The sequence below is a fragment of the Oryx dammah genome, unplaced genomic scaffold (assembly GCF_014754425.2).
Source record: "Oryx dammah isolate SB20612 unplaced genomic scaffold, SCBI_Odam_1.1 HiC_scaffold_5, whole genome shotgun sequence".
Taxonomy (NCBI): Eukaryota; Metazoa; Chordata; class Mammalia; order Artiodactyla; family Bovidae; genus Oryx; species Oryx dammah.
In genome coordinates this window covers 15,320,024-15,336,686 of record NW_024070189.1, presented here as the reverse complement: position 1 = coordinate 15,336,686, position 16,663 = coordinate 15,320,024, and the positions used below count along the sequence as shown (strand labels likewise).

Below are 16,663 nucleotides of genomic sequence, written 5' to 3'. Positions count from 1 at the left end.
GTATTGCTGAAGCCTGGCTTGGAGAATTTGATCTTCATGACCAAGATAATCACGATGGTGTGATCACTCACCTAGAGCCAGACATCCTGGAATGTGAAGTCAAGTGGGCCTTAAAGCATCACGATGAACAAAGCTAGTGGAGGCGATGGAATTCCAGTTGAGCTGTTTCAAATCCTGGAAGGTGATGCTGTGAAAGCGCTGCACTCAATATGCCAGCAAATTTGGAAAACTCAGCAGTGGCCACAGGACTGGAAAAGGTCAGTTTTCATTCCAATCCCAAAGAAAGGCAATGCCAAAGAATGCTCAAACTACCCCACAATTGCACTCAAGCAGAATACATTGTTGTCGTGTAATCATTGATACAGAGTTTAAGAGAAAACATATCCTTGAACAAGCTGAGTTGTTTTGTTGTGCAGTCATCACCTCTGGGCTTAAAGATAAAAGGTTGTCCTTTCCTCCTGCTGAGAATTCCAGACCCCTATCTCCTTCTCGAGAGCCCCAGACCCCTTTCTCCTCCTTGGGGACCCCGGACGTATCAAACTACCTAGGAATTGTCTCTTTCACTATGAAAAATAGAAAGGTACAATTCAGTAATTTCCCTTCATATTCATTCTCCCCTTTAATTTTTTTTAGCACTTATTTATTCAGAACAACTTTTTTTATTGAAGTTTAGTTGATTTACAGCATGGTGTTGGTACAGCAAAGTGATTCATTTATATACATACATATGAGTATTCTTTTTCAGGTTCTTTTCTGTTCTAGGTTATTGTAAGATATTGCATACAGTTTCTTCTGCTATACAGTGGTTCCTTGTTGTTTATGTATTTTATGCATAGTAGAGTGTATCTGTTCATCTTAAACTCCTAACTTTGTTGGGGTGTAGGCCTCCCTGAGTTTTAGCTGGGCAAGGGGCTTCCCAGCAGGGACACCATTGCCTTGTGTCACCCACAGCTAAGTGGGGCCGGAGACTAAGTTGTGGGTAATGGGATGTGAGGAAAGTGCTGTGTGCATCCCAGGTTGATCCTGACTTCACAGGGCAAGGCCACCCGCCTGCCTCTGAACTGTTAGGAGAGAAGATAAGCTTCTGTCGGAATGTGATATTTTGTTACAGCAGTTTAGCTGTGACAGATATCTGTGGGGTGCAGGAAACGGGAGATTCAGCTCTGGGTGGAGAGCAGTAGAATCCCAGGATGACAGTGAAGGGAGATCCCAGGAGGAGAGCGATGTTCGGACTTGGATGGCAACCAGTCCGGACTGGAGCACCGAAAGTCCCCGTATTGAGAGCTTCTGCTGTTGTCTTTTTTTTTTTTTTTAACTTGAGGACAGAGTGCTTAAATGAGCCTGAGTACATGCTTATCTGAAATTTGTCTTGTGCTGACATTTCTGTTCTCCAGGCCACATCCTTGGCTGGTGGAGGGGGTGTGGGCTTGCCGCACACACGTGGACGTGGTGTGCTTGGGCCTGTTCCTGAAAGCTGGAGGTGGGCCGTGGATGCAGGAGATGCAGAACCGCCATTTCCATGACAGATTCTGGGGGATGCCCAGTACCTGTACATAATCCCTGACCATGGGGTGCCTGGGGTTTCCAAGGACTCATTTGGGACCACCCCTCTGGCAAGCTCCCAGGAAACAGAAGCCAGTCTATGACTCAGAGCCTCTGTTCAGCTTATCTTCTCCTGGGGCCCTTCATCTGATATCCCTTTCCTTACCCAGCTAGGTTGGTGTTTGTTAACTGCTTTCAACACTTAAATGTGTTGCTGAGGGATATCCTGCAGAGTACAACCATAACACATCGGAATTGCTCTCAGAGAAGCAGCAGTGAGCAGTAACTTGAAGTGAGATCTTAGTTCCCTGCCCAGGAATTGAACCTAGGTAACCTAGATGACCTCACCTGCCTCTTGAGAAACCTGTATGCAGGTCAGGAAGCAACAGTTAGAACTGGACATGGAACAACAGACTGGTTCCAAATCGGGAAAGGAGTACGTCAAGGCTGTTTATTGTCACCCTGCTTATTTAACTTCTATGCAGAGTACATCATGAGAAATGCTGGGCTGGAAGAAGCACAAGCTGGAATCAACATTGCTGGGAGAAACATCAATAACCTCAGATATGCAGATGACACCACCCTTACGGCAGAAAGTGAAGAGGAACTAAAAAGCCTCTTGATAAAAGTGAAAGAGGAGGGTGAAAAGTTTGGCTTAAAGCTCAACATTCAGAAAACGAAGATCATGGCATCTGGTCCCATCACTTCATGGGAATAGATGGGGAAACAGTGGAAACAGTGTCAGACTTTAATTTTGGGGGCTCCAAAATCACTGCAGATGGTGATTGCAGCCATGAAATTAAAAGACACTTACTCCTTGGAAGGAAAGTTATGACCAACCTAGATGGCATATTCAAAAGCAGAGACAATACTTTGCCAACAAAGGTCCGTCTAGTCAAGGCTATGGTTTTTCCAGTGGTCATGTATGGATGTGAGAGTTGGACTGTGAAGAAAGCTGAGCACTGAAGAATCGACGCTGTTGAACTGTGATGTTGGAGAAGATTCTTGAGAGTCCCTTGGACAGCAAGGAGATCCAATCACTCCATTCTAAAGGAAATCAGCTGTTGAACTGTGATGCTGGAGAAGACTCTTGAGAGCAAGGAGATCCAACCAGTCCATTCTGAAGGAGATCAACCCTGGGATTTCTTTGGAAGGAATGATGCTAAAGCTGAAACTCCAGTACTTTGGCCACCTCATGCGAAGAGTTGACTCATTGGAAAAGACTCTGATGCTGGGAGGGATTGGGGGCAGGAGGAGAAGGGGACGACCGAGGATGAGATGGCTGGATGGCATCACGGACTCGATGGACGTGAGTCTGAGTGAACTCGGGAGATGGTGATGAACAGGGAGGCCTGGCGTGCTGCAATTAATGGGGTCTCAAAGAGTCGGAAACGAGTGAGCAACTGAACTGAACTGAAAGATCCTTTCTATGCATGGGCATTGTCTCTCTTGCCCCAAGGATGGGAAAAATATGACCTCTTGATCTTTTACTCAGAGTTTAGCCCCTCTCTGTTCCTGCCATCACTGTTACCTTTAAGCGTCCTCAGGAGCCAAAGCTTGGCTATTTACCCTGTTTCTGTTGTTATTTCTATCTCAAAGTACAAACAGGAAGCTGGGTGTAAATATCTAACCTGGAGCCCACCTGTCTCCTGTCTCAAGAGATGCAGATTGGAGGCTAGTTTTGTGTCCAGCCTGAAGCCCATCTTTTTCTCACCCCCTAGAAGTGTCAGCAGGAGGCCAGTTGTAAATGCCTAGTCTGGGGCCCATCTGTCTCCTGCTTAGAATGACTATAACAAAAATGAAACTAGAGGGGACTTCCCGGATGGTTCAGCAGTTGCCTTGCAATGCAGGAGACACGTGTTCGATCCCTGGTCGGGGAACTAAGAGGCCACATGCCACGGAGCTACTGAGATGGAGAGCCACAACCAGAGACTCCTAGTTGTGGATAAAGAAGATAAACCAGGAAGAAGATGCCTCGTGCCACAACTAAGACCCAGGGCAGCCAAATAAGTTTAAAAAAAGAACTAGAGATCATTTCAGTGAAGGGAGGAAGGGGCTACTTTGGGAAGGGGCATATGGGTCTTGTAAGGTAATTTATCAGTACCTTGGAAGCACGCTGTGATATAGATGCTCTGTTTCTTAACTTAGGAGGCAGACACATGGGTGTTCCTTTAAATAGTGCTTCCCAGGTGGTGCAGTGGTAAAGAATCTGCCTGCCAGTGCAGAAGACACAGGAGATTTGAGTTTGATGCCTGGCTCGGGAAGACCCCCTTGAGGAGGAAATGGCAACCCACTCCAGTATTCTTGCCTGGAAAATCCCATGGACAGAGGAGCCTGGTGGGTGACAGTATGTGGGGTCACAAAGAGTCAGATATGACTGTGTGCACACACACATACATTGTATATATTCTTATCTAATACATTTTATGATATTTCTAAATAGCTTAAATACCGATGAAAATGAAAAATGTGTGTGCAGGACTGGGATTTGGGAGGGGTGGTGTAGTGTCTTAGTGTTGTTTGACATTTTAAACCACATACGTGTATAGCTTTGATAAAATAGACCCTCTTGTTTATGTGGAGGCTCTTGCCTTTGAGTATTTCTGAATCTGGCCAGAGACCAATAGAGATGATTACAATGTATCCTGATGAGAGTTGCAACATGTGCAGGGCCCTTTACCATTGCAGAAGAGGGAGCAGTATTTTTCCTCAAGAGGCAGTGAGGTGAGAGGGTAGGTCTAGAGGGGAGAGCCTGTAAATCGAGCCTTGAAGGCAGGGTTTGAAAGACAAAGGAGAAGGAAGCGTATCTCGGGAGGGACATGATGAGCAGGCGTACAGAGATGGGAAAGGAAGCGCAGGCAAGTGGTCAGGACATGACTGGGGACTAAGTTTGCACACTGCTCTTTGCACACTGCACAGCCTCAGGGGGTGTGTTCACAGTGTGGTGTGTGACCTGCAGGTCATCCACAGCCATCTGGTTGAAGGGAGGAAGGTTAGAGTCCCTAAGGGAAGGGAGAGGAAGCCCAGGGTGCGAGAGTATTAGGAGAGAAATGGGAAAATGGAATGTGGTATGAAAAAGACTATTGTTGAATCCTAAACATTATTCAATAGGCTCGTGAAAACATATGCAAATTATGAAATTTACAAAATCACACCAATAGTCTATACTCGGTGAAAGACAATAGCATGTGCCTTTATTTATAATGGCAGGGGGGACGGATGTGGGGGAAAAAACACCTGAAATTGGTTTATTTTGCATTGATGACACTCCTTAAAGTCTTGAGAATGAAGAATTGGGCAAAAATCAGTGTGATTCATGGGTACTTCTTTAATAGAGAAGAAATTAACCATTCATACTTGCGTCTACAGAAAGAAATTAACTTACTCTTGCAATTCTAGACTCCTTCACAATAAGGAATTCTTAAGTTCTCATAGAGGGAGGGGAGAAGAGGGGAGAGAGAAAATCATCTAGAACAGTGTTTCCCAAATTTGGCTGTTTTCACAGACATATTTTTGGGGGGAGGGGGATACAGGTTTTCTACATAACATTTAAATTTTTATGTTTTCCTTCTGTGTGTCATCTAAACAATATATGCTTGTCCAGGATTCCCTGGACACCATCTGACCTAAGAGCATTGCCGTATGATCACCGCACCTACAGTTAGACCTCTGATCCCTGTAGCACCAAGTGAAGACCAACTGTGCTTAACTTTTCACGTGGTTTCTCTCGGATTGAGAGACAGAACAGACAGAACCGTTGAACATTTCCTGTGAGATCTGTGAGTTGTCAGGGTTCAGGGCAGTGGTTCACAGCAGTGACTCTCAAAGCAGAAAGGGGTAAGGTGGGGTAGGGTGGAGATGGTGGCCTGGGAAGACACCTTCTGAAAAAGCACATTCAAAATGCCTGTTGATTTCATAATGCAAATTCTAGGAAGTTAAACTCAACAAAATAATTTTCGGGCAGTAGCAGAAAACCAACTCTAGCTTCGGCCTTGGGGGCCTGAGATACACTTGGTTGAGAAACACAGGTGTTGGAGGTAGAGGCAACCCAGCTCGAGGAGACCCTTGTTAAGAACATGCACCAAAGAGAAGGACCATCTTTTGGGTCAGTGAGTGAATCCTAAGCATATCTTGTCATGGTCCCTTGGAACCCAAAGGGCCAATCCACAAGAAACCCAAGACATCCATCAGACCTGTTGTTTTGGGCAAGTTGGTCCATTTTTAATACTGAGTCAAAAGAAGCTGTTGACTTCCCTTCCCCTTTTATTGAGGTTAACATATTTCAGAATTTTCAGTAAACAGTTGCTGTAACTGGGTACAGTCACCCCAGGTCCCTCCTCCAGGAACTGCTGTCATCATCTGCAATGCCATCCTGTCCCCAAGGGGGATATCAGCCTGGGTCTGCTTTGCTAGGGGAAAAAAAAAAAGAGTCGGAACTTCTTAGAGCAGTTCCCATCATTTCTCTTTCGTTATCAGAACACTGACTCTTGCCATTTAAACACAATCGGTTACAGATGGTCTTGAAATGCAAGTCGCCAGTGGAATACTAAGAGCATAATATGCTGAAGGACAATGCAGCTAAAGAGATCTGGCGAGTATGGGGGACTCTAACACACACCCCAACCTAGAGGTCACTGGGGGGATGGTATTTCCCACTTTCCCTGGAAAGGCACAAGTTTTCTTTCATTCTTAATCTAAGCCTGAATTGTTAAAAAAAAAAAAAAAAATGTATCGAATAGGAAACATTTGGCACCACATGGGGTGAGGCCAGAAAGCTAACCCAGACAGACACGGTCTGTTTACTTGCTGGGATAAAGTTGTAGAACTGTAATTCAAGATTTGTAAAACTGTTTGCTTTGAAAGGGATCGGCTGTGCTTTTCAGGCCTTGTGTTTTCACTCCTGTGGCTTTTCTGAGTAATCCCTGCAAACTCTGTGTACTCATTGCTCAGGAGTTAATTATTAATTAGTGGGCAATAAATACCCTTCAAAGAACATTTTAATTTGAACACCCTACATTTCTCCTTTGGCTTAAAATAAAAAGTCTTTCCACGGATGAGTCAGTGGAATTGGCCTGGTTCGAAGCCGTCTTGCTCCAACAAGAGCTGCAGGGAGGGGAACCCATCAGATCCCAAAGGGATCTTGATTCCTTTCTGAAGGATCTGTCACCCTGTGGTTTTCCATTCAGTCAAAGATCTCCTTCAGGTTACAACTTTAGGAAACTTTGGCTTGTCATATGGGAAGCCAATTGAATTGAGTTGGCTTCACAGGGTGAACACAGGTACAGCAAAAATTACCTTGGTTTCACGTTGCATTTAGGAGATTTCAGGCTGCTTCCCATGGCCTGTGAGCTCTAGCCACTGCCCACATTTGCTGCTATTAATAACTTCCCTTCTCACTGCCCTTCACGCAGTCTGCTCTTGCTTGCTTTTGGTTCCTTGAATACTCCATACTCGGTCCCCTCAGGACCTTCCTACCTACTTTCTATTCCTTCTGCCTGAAAAGCTCTTCTGCTTCATCATTATATGGTTGTCTCCTTGTCAATCAGGTCTGGGCTTAGTCAGCCCCTCTGAAAAAGGCCTTTCCTCACCACATTAGCTCAGTTTGCTCCCTACCCCTCTGCCATGTTCTATCAGATTATTCACTTGTTTCTGGCATTATTCAACTTGTGTTTGATCAGTCTCTCTCTCTAGAATATAAGTTCCATATTATCCTTTTGTTCATCTCTATATTTCCAATGTCTCGTACAGTGTCTGGCCCATGCTACTGCTGCTGCTAAGTCGCTTCAGTCATGTCCGACTCTGTGTGACCCCATAAACGGCAGCCCACCAGGCTCCCCCATCCCTGGGATTCTCCAGGCAAGAACACTGGAGTGGGTTGCCATTTCCTTCTCCAATGCATGAAAGTGAAAAGTGAAAGTGAAGTCACTCAGTCGTGTCCGACTCTTAGCGACCCCATGGACTGCAGCCTACCAGGCTCCTCAGTCCATGGGATTTACCAGGCAAGAGTACTGGAGTGGGGTGCCATTGCCTTCTCCAGTCTGGCCCATAGTAAGTGCTAAATAAGTATTTGTTAAATAAAAGTTGAGGGAAAAGCTTTCCTCCCACTGATGCACTTTGTAAAACGGAAACTCATACATGACATCGCAGTTCCCCAAATCACCCTTTGCCTATCTTGGGTGCCTTGCTCGATTGTAATAAAACACAACAGTAGAGTGCCACCGTCTGTCAGTGTTCCTGGCCCAGAGTCCCACCTGTCACTCACCTGTAATTATTGCAGAGCTCCAATTTGCTTTAGCCGTGTCAACAGTTCCCCTCTCTCATGCATATTTACCAGATCAGTGCATCCACCTATGCACTCTTGACCAATGAAGACCCGAGGTACCTAAGGAAGCAAACAAGCCAGGACATTTAGGGAACTTCATTAGGCTAGACGCTTTTATCGTTCTCTAAATATTCCACACGGTCTGAAGCTTTTCAAATCACTTTACAACGTCCTCATGTATACTCTTTCAAGTCAGAACTTTGTGAGAAGCATAATTCACTCAAGAATGCTTTTAAACCAAGATGCTTTTCACATGGAATGTTCCGTGTGTGTGAGATTGTCTAACTTGTCAAAATGATTTAAAAAATTCACTCTGCAGGAACACCTTTCCAGGAATGGGTTTTGGTTGGCTGCAGCCAGACCACCCTGATTGAATTCTGGTTTCTCTGCAGCTGGGACCACACGTGAGCCCTTAAACTGAACCATGGCAACCAGGAAGGAGTTTTTTTTTTAAGTGCAGCTGGACAAGTATTTCCATCAGTTCTGTCCCTGATTTTAGACTCAGTTTATGAGAGTCGTCTCTCTCTCTCTCGTGAGCCCTGCCCTCAGCTAGGGAAGAGATGATGATGTCAGAATCACCTTCTTTGAAATGCCTGGCCCATCATAGGATGAAGTGCCACAGCTCTGGGAGCAAAGACATGCATCTGCTTTGGTTTCGCAGCTGGCATGGGTGGGTCTTCCAGGGCCCGTCAGACTGACACAGTCAGCTCTTTCCACTGAGCACATTCATCTCGAGTCAAATTCAGGCTCCCTCCCTGCTGCTAGGTAAGGTGCATTCCAGGATTCCAGGGGGCTCTTGGAGGAGAAAGTCCTTTCACTGTGGCTCAGACAAGTTCCAGGCCAAGGGTGTTGCAGAAAGGCTGACTGGCAGTGAAGAAGCAAGCCCAGCACAGGCTTCCCGAGGGGTCAGGAACTACCGGTCCTCTCCCAGAACACTAGGGATATAATAGAAGGGGCAGAAGTTAAGACTATTTTCAGAGCTTTTGCTTTTCCTCTGAAGGCACACTTACTCAGATGCATGTCTTTATTGAGGTATAGTTGACGTCCAGTATAAGTTTCAGGTGTACAATATGGTGATTCACAATTTTTATAGATTATATTCCACTTATTATAAAATATTGGTTATACTCTCTATATGGTAGAATGTTGGGCTTCCCTTGTAGCTCAGTCGGTAAAGAATCTGCCTACAGTGCAGGAGACCCGGGTTCAATCCCTGGGTTGGGAAGATCCCCTGGAGAAGGAAATGGCAACCCACTCCAGTATCCTTGCCTGGAAAATCTCATGGACAGAGGAACCTGGTGGATTGCAGTCCATGGGGTCGCAAAGAGTCGGGCACTGCTGAGCGACTAACACACACACAGCTTACTTTTACATAATAGATTTGACCTCTTAACCTCCTACCCATGCATTGCCTCTCCTCACTAGTAACCACTAGTTTGTTCTCTGTAAGTTTCTTTCTTGTTATATTCACTAGTTTGTGGTGGTTTTATTAGATTCCACATATAAGTGATATCATGCAGTCCTGTCTTTCTGACTTGTTTCACTCATCAGAATGCCCTCTGAGTCCATCCACACTGTTGCAAAGGGCAGACTTTCATTCTTTGTCAGGACTGAGTAGTATCCCACTGCATATACACACACCATTTCTTCTTTACCATTCATCTGTTCATGGACACACTCAGGTGACTTCCGCATCTTGGAAACTAAATAATGCTGCTATGAACATTGGGGTGCAGGTTCAGATGATTTTTTTTTTTTTTTTTTTGAGGAAGAGAGTTGAGAAAAAGGGCTGAAGTATTTCAGATAAGTCCTACCATATTTCTATTAAGACGGGTATCTGGGTGGAAGTAGGCTTTACAAATTAAGGCCCCCAGTTGAAAGAATCCTGCACTACATTGCCTTGGCTGCATCCTGTGTCCCGAGTGGGAGGAGCACACAGGATGGTGTTCCAGTGAGGAAGCCTGGCAGTGCCCTCTTCAGCCACACATGGGGCCACCCGCCCCGCACGCCTGTGTGGGAGCTTTGCACATGGAAGTGACATCAAGGCCGCTTTTCTTTTTTAAATCTTAACCAGCTGAAAGAACTTGCAGAAAGCTGAACTCAGAAAACTAAAGTTTCCCCCCTGGATCCTGGCCATTGTTTTAGAGAAAATAAAGCACCTCTCAGATTGTTGGGGGCCATTTGGCTTCTGTCCCCCCAGGAACAGCTGGCTGTGGTCAGTTGCAATGGTAAAGAATCCTAATGGAATTCAAATAATTATAACACAGTGCTCCTTCTGTGGAAAGCATTGCCTAAAGGAGTAAAACTCATCTGAGCTTCAAATAAAGAAGCTTTCATTCTTTTAGTTTTTTTAAATTTTTTCTTTCTGATGTGAACCATCTTTAAAGTCTTTTTTGGATTTGTTATAACATCGCTTCTGTCTTATGTTTTGATTTTTTGGACAGGAGGCATGTGGGATCTTAGGTCCCCCACCAGGCATCAAACCCACACCCCCTGCATTGAAAGGAAAAGTCCCAACCATTGGACTGCCAGGGAAGCCCCATGGAAGGATGTGTTCATTCTTGAACTTGGGTTACTTTCTAAAAGAACTGAGTGATTGTCAACTCCTCCTGTTGCTTGCCGCATCCAGACCAGGGGGTCTGGATTACGTTAGTTGGAGAGAAGCCCCTGAGAAGGAAGGCATCCTCCCCTTAGACAGCAGTTCTCAGACCTGAACCACACATCAGAACTGTGGTGCGCTTGTTAAAACATAGATTTCTTACTCCTCCCCACCCCACATTTATGATACAGGAGATCTGGGCAGGGGCTCAAGAATGTGCCTTCTGACAAGTTCCCAGGTGACTCTCAAGGAGCATATTTGCAAACCACAGGTTGGTGCTGAGGGCAGTTCCTTCCTCCCGGGGTAACTGAGGATTTGGAAACCCATAGCTCTATGGCAGCCCCCAGCCCCCAGCCCCCAGCCCCGGAAAGGCAGGCCCTGAAACACAATCAGATCAGATCATCTGGGCTGTCCCCAGGGCAGAATTCTGTGCATGCCCTCTGGCACACAAGCTGCTTGTGAGAGCTGAGAGCTGGAAGGCCCCATTGCCCTAATACCCCCTCCTCTGGGCTAGGGAACAGTGAAGACCACAGGAAAGCCCATCAAAGGTCCAGCAAAGGTCCGTCTAGTCAAGGCTATGGTTTTTCCAGTGGTCATGTATGGATATGAGAGTTGGACTGTGAAGAAAGCCGAGCACCGAAGAATTGGTGCTTTTGAAGTGTGGTGTTGGAGAAGACTCTTGAGAGTCCCTTGAATTGCAAGGAGATCCAACAGTCCATCCTAAAGGAAATCAGTCCTGAATATTCATTGGAAGGACTGATGTGGAAGCTGAAACTCCAATACTTTGGCCACCTGATGCGAAGAACTGATTCATGTGAAAAGACCCTGATGCTGGGAAAGATTGAAGGCAGGAGAAGGGGACGACAGAGGATGGGATGGTTGTATGGCATCACCGACTCAATGGACATGAGTTTGGGTAAACTCCGGGAGTTGGTGATGGACAGAGAGGCCTGGCGTGCTGCAGTTCATAGGGTCACAAAGAGTCCGACACAACAGAGTGACTGAACTGAACTGAAAGCCCTTCAGTTATCAGCTCCCTCAGAGGAAGCTGAACTTGCAGGCCCCACCAGATGGTGTGGGAAGCTGTGGTGGCCCAACAGGAAGCTGCTGATGCAGCCTAGAAGGAAGAGAAGGCTCGTGCTCTGTGCCTCCCCTCCCGGCCCACCCCCCTCTTCGGAGGAACTTGAGTCTGTTACATTAAAGAAGTAGGACACTGCCACCAGAAAGCCAGCTTGGGAGTTCTGTGGCCTTCCTTCTCCAGCTTTCTCTAGCCCCAGCCTCAGCTGGGGTGGCCTCTTCTGTTCTCTATACTAAGTCGCTTCAGTCGTTTCCGACTCTGTGCGACCCCGTGGACTGCAGCCCGCCAGGCTCCTCTGTCCATGGGATTCTCCAGGCAAGAGTACTGGAGTGGGTTGCCACTGCCTTCTCTGGGGCTTGAACCTGCATCTCTTATGTCTCCTGCACTGGCAGGCGCGTTCTTGACCAGCAGTGCCACCTGTGTTGCTGAGGCTGCTCCTCAGCTGATTGCCAGCCCTCTGCAGCACCTCCTTGGCTGCTCCCTGGTACGGTTCCTTTCTCACCAGAACTGGTGCCATAACCTCCAAAGGTCCCCAGCTTAGGTCCTCATCCTGGCCTTCCTGCAGCCTCTGTCCCCACAGCCACTGGAGTGACCCTTTCAAAATCAAGCGGCATCTCATCTCCCGTCACATGCCCGGTCCGTGTGCCGTGTGATGGCATGAAGGGCCCTGCCTACCTATTCTTCATGATCTCAGACCACACCCGCTCCTAACTCACAGTGCTCCACCCACACAGGCCTTCTCGCCAGGCAGGCTTCTACCCCAGGACCTTAGCACTTGCTGTTCCCACTGTCTGGAATGTCCTACGCCTACACTTCTGCATGCCTTGCTCCCTCGGTCCCTTTAGAGATCTGCAAAACCAGTGAGACCCTGCTGGCTCCATTTAAAAGTGTGCCTTGCTGCCTACTGCTTGCCTCCCTTTCCTACCTGGCTTCTCCATACCACACATCACTTACCACCTTCCAACACACTACTTTATTTATGGCATTTACTAGAATGTAAGTTCCACAAAGGCAGGAATTTTTGTTTGCTCTGTTCATGGCAGTATTTCCAGTGTTTAGAAAAGTGCCTAGTACAGCAGGTGCTTAAAAATATTTGTTCTTTCAGCAAAATTATCCTTCAAAAGCAAAGGAGGAAAAGATGTCTGCACAAAAGCAAAAATGAAGCAAATTTGTTGCCCAAAGTTCTGCCTTGTGAGGAATGTTCAAAGGCATCCTTCAGAGAGGAGGAGAATGACAGGTCAGGAAACTTGGATTCACATAAAGAAAGAACGTTCGGGAAGAATAAGTGAAAGCACTGATCTAGGGGCTGTGGCTATAGCAAAACCAAAACCAGTGTCTCCAGTTTGGTGGCCTGATTGAAGTCCTATGTTTCTGCAATCAATCAGGTCCCACTGGGCTGCTGCTGTTCGCACAGCACCACAGGCATAGCAAGATAGTGATAGCTCTCAAGGTTTCTGGTCTCTCTGAACAGAAAACCTTCAGCGCTAGGGAGGATTAAGTTATATATCCTGAAAGGATTTGTTCTCCCTTTGGAGGAATGCATTCAGGACTCAAGAACCTGTGAAAAGTATCTTGAAAAATTCAAAACCAAACTTTGAAAGATCACTAGAAGAAAGTGTTAGCTGTACAGTGAATTGGGGTGGGAGTAGGGGGAGTTGTTGAATGGTTGTGTGAAGAGGTTTGTTTTTCCTGCTAGAGGATAGCTGCTGCTGGTTGAAAGACATGGCTCCCAAACCTTGTTGCAAATTGGAATTATTTTTTTGGTTTTTTGATGGGAGATACATTCTATTTTGACTTTCACATTTTTTGAGGTGTAACTGACAAACCTGTGTGTGTTTAAGGTGTACAATGTCAGGATTTGATATACAGATACACTGTGAAATGATTACTGCAGTCAAGTTAATTTACATATCCATGACCTCCCAGCTACTATTTCCTTGTGTGTGTGGTAAGAACACTTAAGATGTATCATAGTAAATTGCAAGCCTACATTCCACCCCCAGCACTTCCTCCTCTTACAGCTCCGTGTTTGTATTCATGTCCTGCTAAGTAACTTCAGTCGTGTCCGACTCTGTGCGACCCCATAGATGGCAGCCCACCAGGCTCCCCCATCCCTGGGGTTCTCCAGGCAAAAACACTGGAGTGGGTTGCCATTTCCTTCTCCAATGCATGAAAGTGAAAAGTGAAAGTGGAGTTGCTCAGTCGTGTCTGACTCTTTGCGACCACATGGACTGCAGCCTACCAGGCTTCTCCATCCATGGGATTTTCCAGGCAAGAGTACTGGAGTGGGGTGCCATTGCCTTCTCCGCTTCATGTCCTAGGGATCTTTAAAACTACTGATGCCTGTCTGCCCCCTCTCCTGTGGGATTTAATTGGCATGGGGTCTGACTGGGGCATAGGGAGGTTTTTTTTAAGTTCCCCAGGTGATTCTGGCTTCCCTGTAGCACACGCAGTTGGTGAAGAATCAGCCTGCAATGCAGGAGGCCTGGGTTTGATTCCTGAGTTGGGAAGATCCCCTGGAGAATCCCATGGACAGAGGTCCTGGCAGGCTACAGTCATAGAGGACTGACCCATAAGGGTCAGACACGACTTACAGACTAAACCACCCCCACAGGTGATTCTAATGTACAACACCACCTGTAAACCGCCCTCCCCGAGGGACCCCTCACATCAGGGGCCACAGCTGTACCCACACTGCCCTTTGGTGCTTAGGACCCAAGCAGCCTGAATAGCTGGTGGTCCAGCCAAGCAACAAGAGACCCTCTCGTCATTGTGTTCTCTACTCCAGGACCTTCCTAAGACCAAGGGTCCTCGGCTCCCAGTGGGAGTCCCTGGAAGCAGTAGAGTTTGGCCTCCCTCTGCACCAGAATGCTGACTTCTGATTGGAGCAGTGGGCTTCCTCTTGAGAACCAAGGAGAAAACACCATCAAATCCAAACTAAACCTCAACTAGGACATGTGCCTCTGCAAACACTGTATCCTAGAACGTGTGTCCTGAAAGGGAGCTGGCGGGACATGACTCGGCACCACGCTCCGACCCCCGCACCTGCGAACCTGAAGCCCTGGGCGCTAAGGAAGAGGAAGTCCTTTCACACAGAGGAGAGAGGGTGTCAGGGGCCCCCGCTGTCTACTCAAAGCAAAAAGGATCATAGAGGTCTCCTCCGGCCTGGTGTTGCAGCCAAGGGGTACCCTGAGGGTCACAGGTGGGGTGACTTGCCAGGATCACACAGCAAGCCACTGTGAGACCCGGCCAGAACTCTGGCCTCTGACGTCCCTAACTCGACAGGCCTGGAACTATCCCCTCATTTAGGTCAAGGAGCCACAACGAGTCATTAGGTTGTTTTGTTTTGTTTTTTTTTCCCAGTGGGAGGAATGAGATAAGATACGGAAGAAGGAGAAAATTTAAGGTTAAAGAGAGCCCAGAGGAAAAGACTGAAGGAGAGCAAATGCCACTGGGCCCTGTGAACCCGGAGGAAAGAGCGCTCTGGGTTTTTGCTCAACAGCAGACACAGAGGGCTCACCCATGGCCCCTCCACCCCTCCTTCCACCGCCCAGCCCTGCAAGCTCAGGCTGTCAGTGCTGAAAACAAAGACTGCAGAGCGCTCCTCGGCGGCGGCGATTCCGGGACACAGCTGCCCGCCGGCCCGCCCGCCTTGACGCCCAGCACGGGTCGGCTGCGCACCCCCGTCCCGTGGGCCGAGGTCCGCTGCCTATTCAAGGAAGCAGCTCTTGTCTCGGGCGCCCTCCCCCGCACCCTCTCAGAGCGACGAAGCCCTAGCGGTGTCCCCGAGGAAGGCACGGGCCACCCGTCACAGACAAAGGCATCCGGGAGCCTTCCCCCCTCCTCCCCCCGCCCCCCCCAGCCTTTGAGCAGGAGACCCCAGGCTCACCGTTCTGGCTCCGGTGAGCTGCTCCAAGTAATCTTGAATCTCACTGGTGTTACTGGAGGCTGTAATATCGACAAATTCCAAAAGCCCTTGTTTGAAGGGCAGTTGGCTGAGAAGCTCCTGAGTCTTTCTGCAGTAGGGGCAGGTGGGCTTGATGAACACGACCACCTTCCCAGGCTGGATCTTGCTGTTGACGAACGCTTGAGCCATGCCGCCTCCCTCCGGGGGGTACACCTCCACTGTAGGTAGAGCTTTGGAGTAAAAGCCGCGGCTGACCGACCAGCTGGCTCTCATTTAAAGGAACCTCCCTGGAGGAGGAGTTTGCCCCCGCGGCGTGCTCGATTTTTAAAGGGCCAGCCCTGAAAGTCATTTCAGTTTGGAGCGATGCACCGGCTAGAGCTTTGGAGCATGAACAGCTGCCTCCCGGGGTGTCATTGTCCCCAGCCCTTTCAGGGGTGCCCTCTCTGGAGAAGAAAGCAGAGTCAGCTCGCTCTCTGGAGAAGCTTGAAGGGTGCAGACCAGCTCCAGGGAGGGAGCCTGAGCAGGCAGGCACCTCTTAGAGTCAGTTCTTATTGCCCCTCAGGGCTTCCCTCGTGGCTCAGCCAGTAAAGCATCTCCCGCAATGCGGGAGACCTGGGTTCGATCCCTGGAGAAGGGAAAGGCTACCCACTCTAGTATTCTGGCCTGGAGAATTCCATGGACTGTATACTCCATGGGGGTCACAAAGAGTCGGACAGGACTGAGCCACTTTCACTTCACTTATTGTCTCTCAGAGACATGGTTTCTAAAAACACACAGAATCATTCAAGAAGCAGAATGCACTGAAATCTATTTAGAAGTGAAATTCAGATTGTGACTTTAAGTCTCATCTTGCCTGCCCTGTTTGTTGTCACTGTTTAATGGAATTGCTCCACCACCTTCAAACATCTGGAGATTGCACAGAGGAATCTGGCCCTGCAGCCTCTCCCTGAAAAGTCAGGTCACCTTCATCAGAGGCAGCAGCTGGGGCTGAGGTGTGGTTGTCCTTTGGAGGGGACAGAAGCTGGCTCCCAGCTGGCTCACGCCTTCCAGATACCCGCTCTTCATCCATAAGCTTTTGAGTTTGTGACCCTCGAACAGCAGTTTAGCATGGAGGCAAATTCTAGCACAAACCCTAATTTCAAACTGCAGATCCAGTGAGGGTCTTTTTCTCTGTTTGCTCTCTTTATTGTCACTGTTTGTGAGTCTGTGTGGTGT

General features: G+C 47.8%; 1 protein-coding gene across 4 annotated transcripts; it reads right to left on the bottom strand.

The window, feature by feature from the left end:
- Positions 1–4,707: 4,707 nt before the first annotated feature.
- On the bottom strand, positions 4,708–15,734 carry GLRX (glutaredoxin). 4 transcript variants are annotated; one of them, XM_040241488.1, is made up of 4 exons: positions 15,431–15,734; positions 7,805–7,924; positions 5,980–5,981; positions 5,742–5,946 (listed from the first exon to the last, which is right to left on the bottom strand). In XM_040241488.1, exons 1-2 carry the CDS (start codon positions 15,719–15,721, stop codon positions 7,811–7,813), a joined length of 405 nt encoding a protein of 134 aa, XP_040097422.1. In that variant the 5' UTR covers positions 15,722–15,734; the 3' UTR covers positions 5,742–5,946; positions 5,980–5,981; positions 7,805–7,810. The 4 variants fall into 4 exon arrangements, with proteins under 4 accessions (XP_040097423.1, XP_040097421.1, XP_040097422.1 ...); XM_040241489.1 differs by lacking the exons at positions 5,742–5,946; positions 5,980–5,981 and adding an exon at positions 4,708–5,420; XM_040241487.1 differs by lacking the exon at positions 5,980–5,981 and having other exon boundaries at positions 4,715–5,951.
- Between the last annotated feature and the right edge of the window lie 929 nt (positions 15,735–16,663).

What these genes read in the sequence shown, in the direction of transcription:
- GLRX (XM_040241489.1), bottom strand. Translation starts at nt 15,721, where the DNA reads ATGAGAGCCAGCTGGTCGGTCAGCCGCGGCTTTTACTCCAAAGCTCTA. An exon ending in AGCTCACCGGAGCCAGAACG is followed by an intron (nt 7,925 to 15,430) that starts GTGAGCCTGGGG and finishes TTGCTTCCTTAG; the next exon opens with GTACCTCGGGTCTTCATTGG.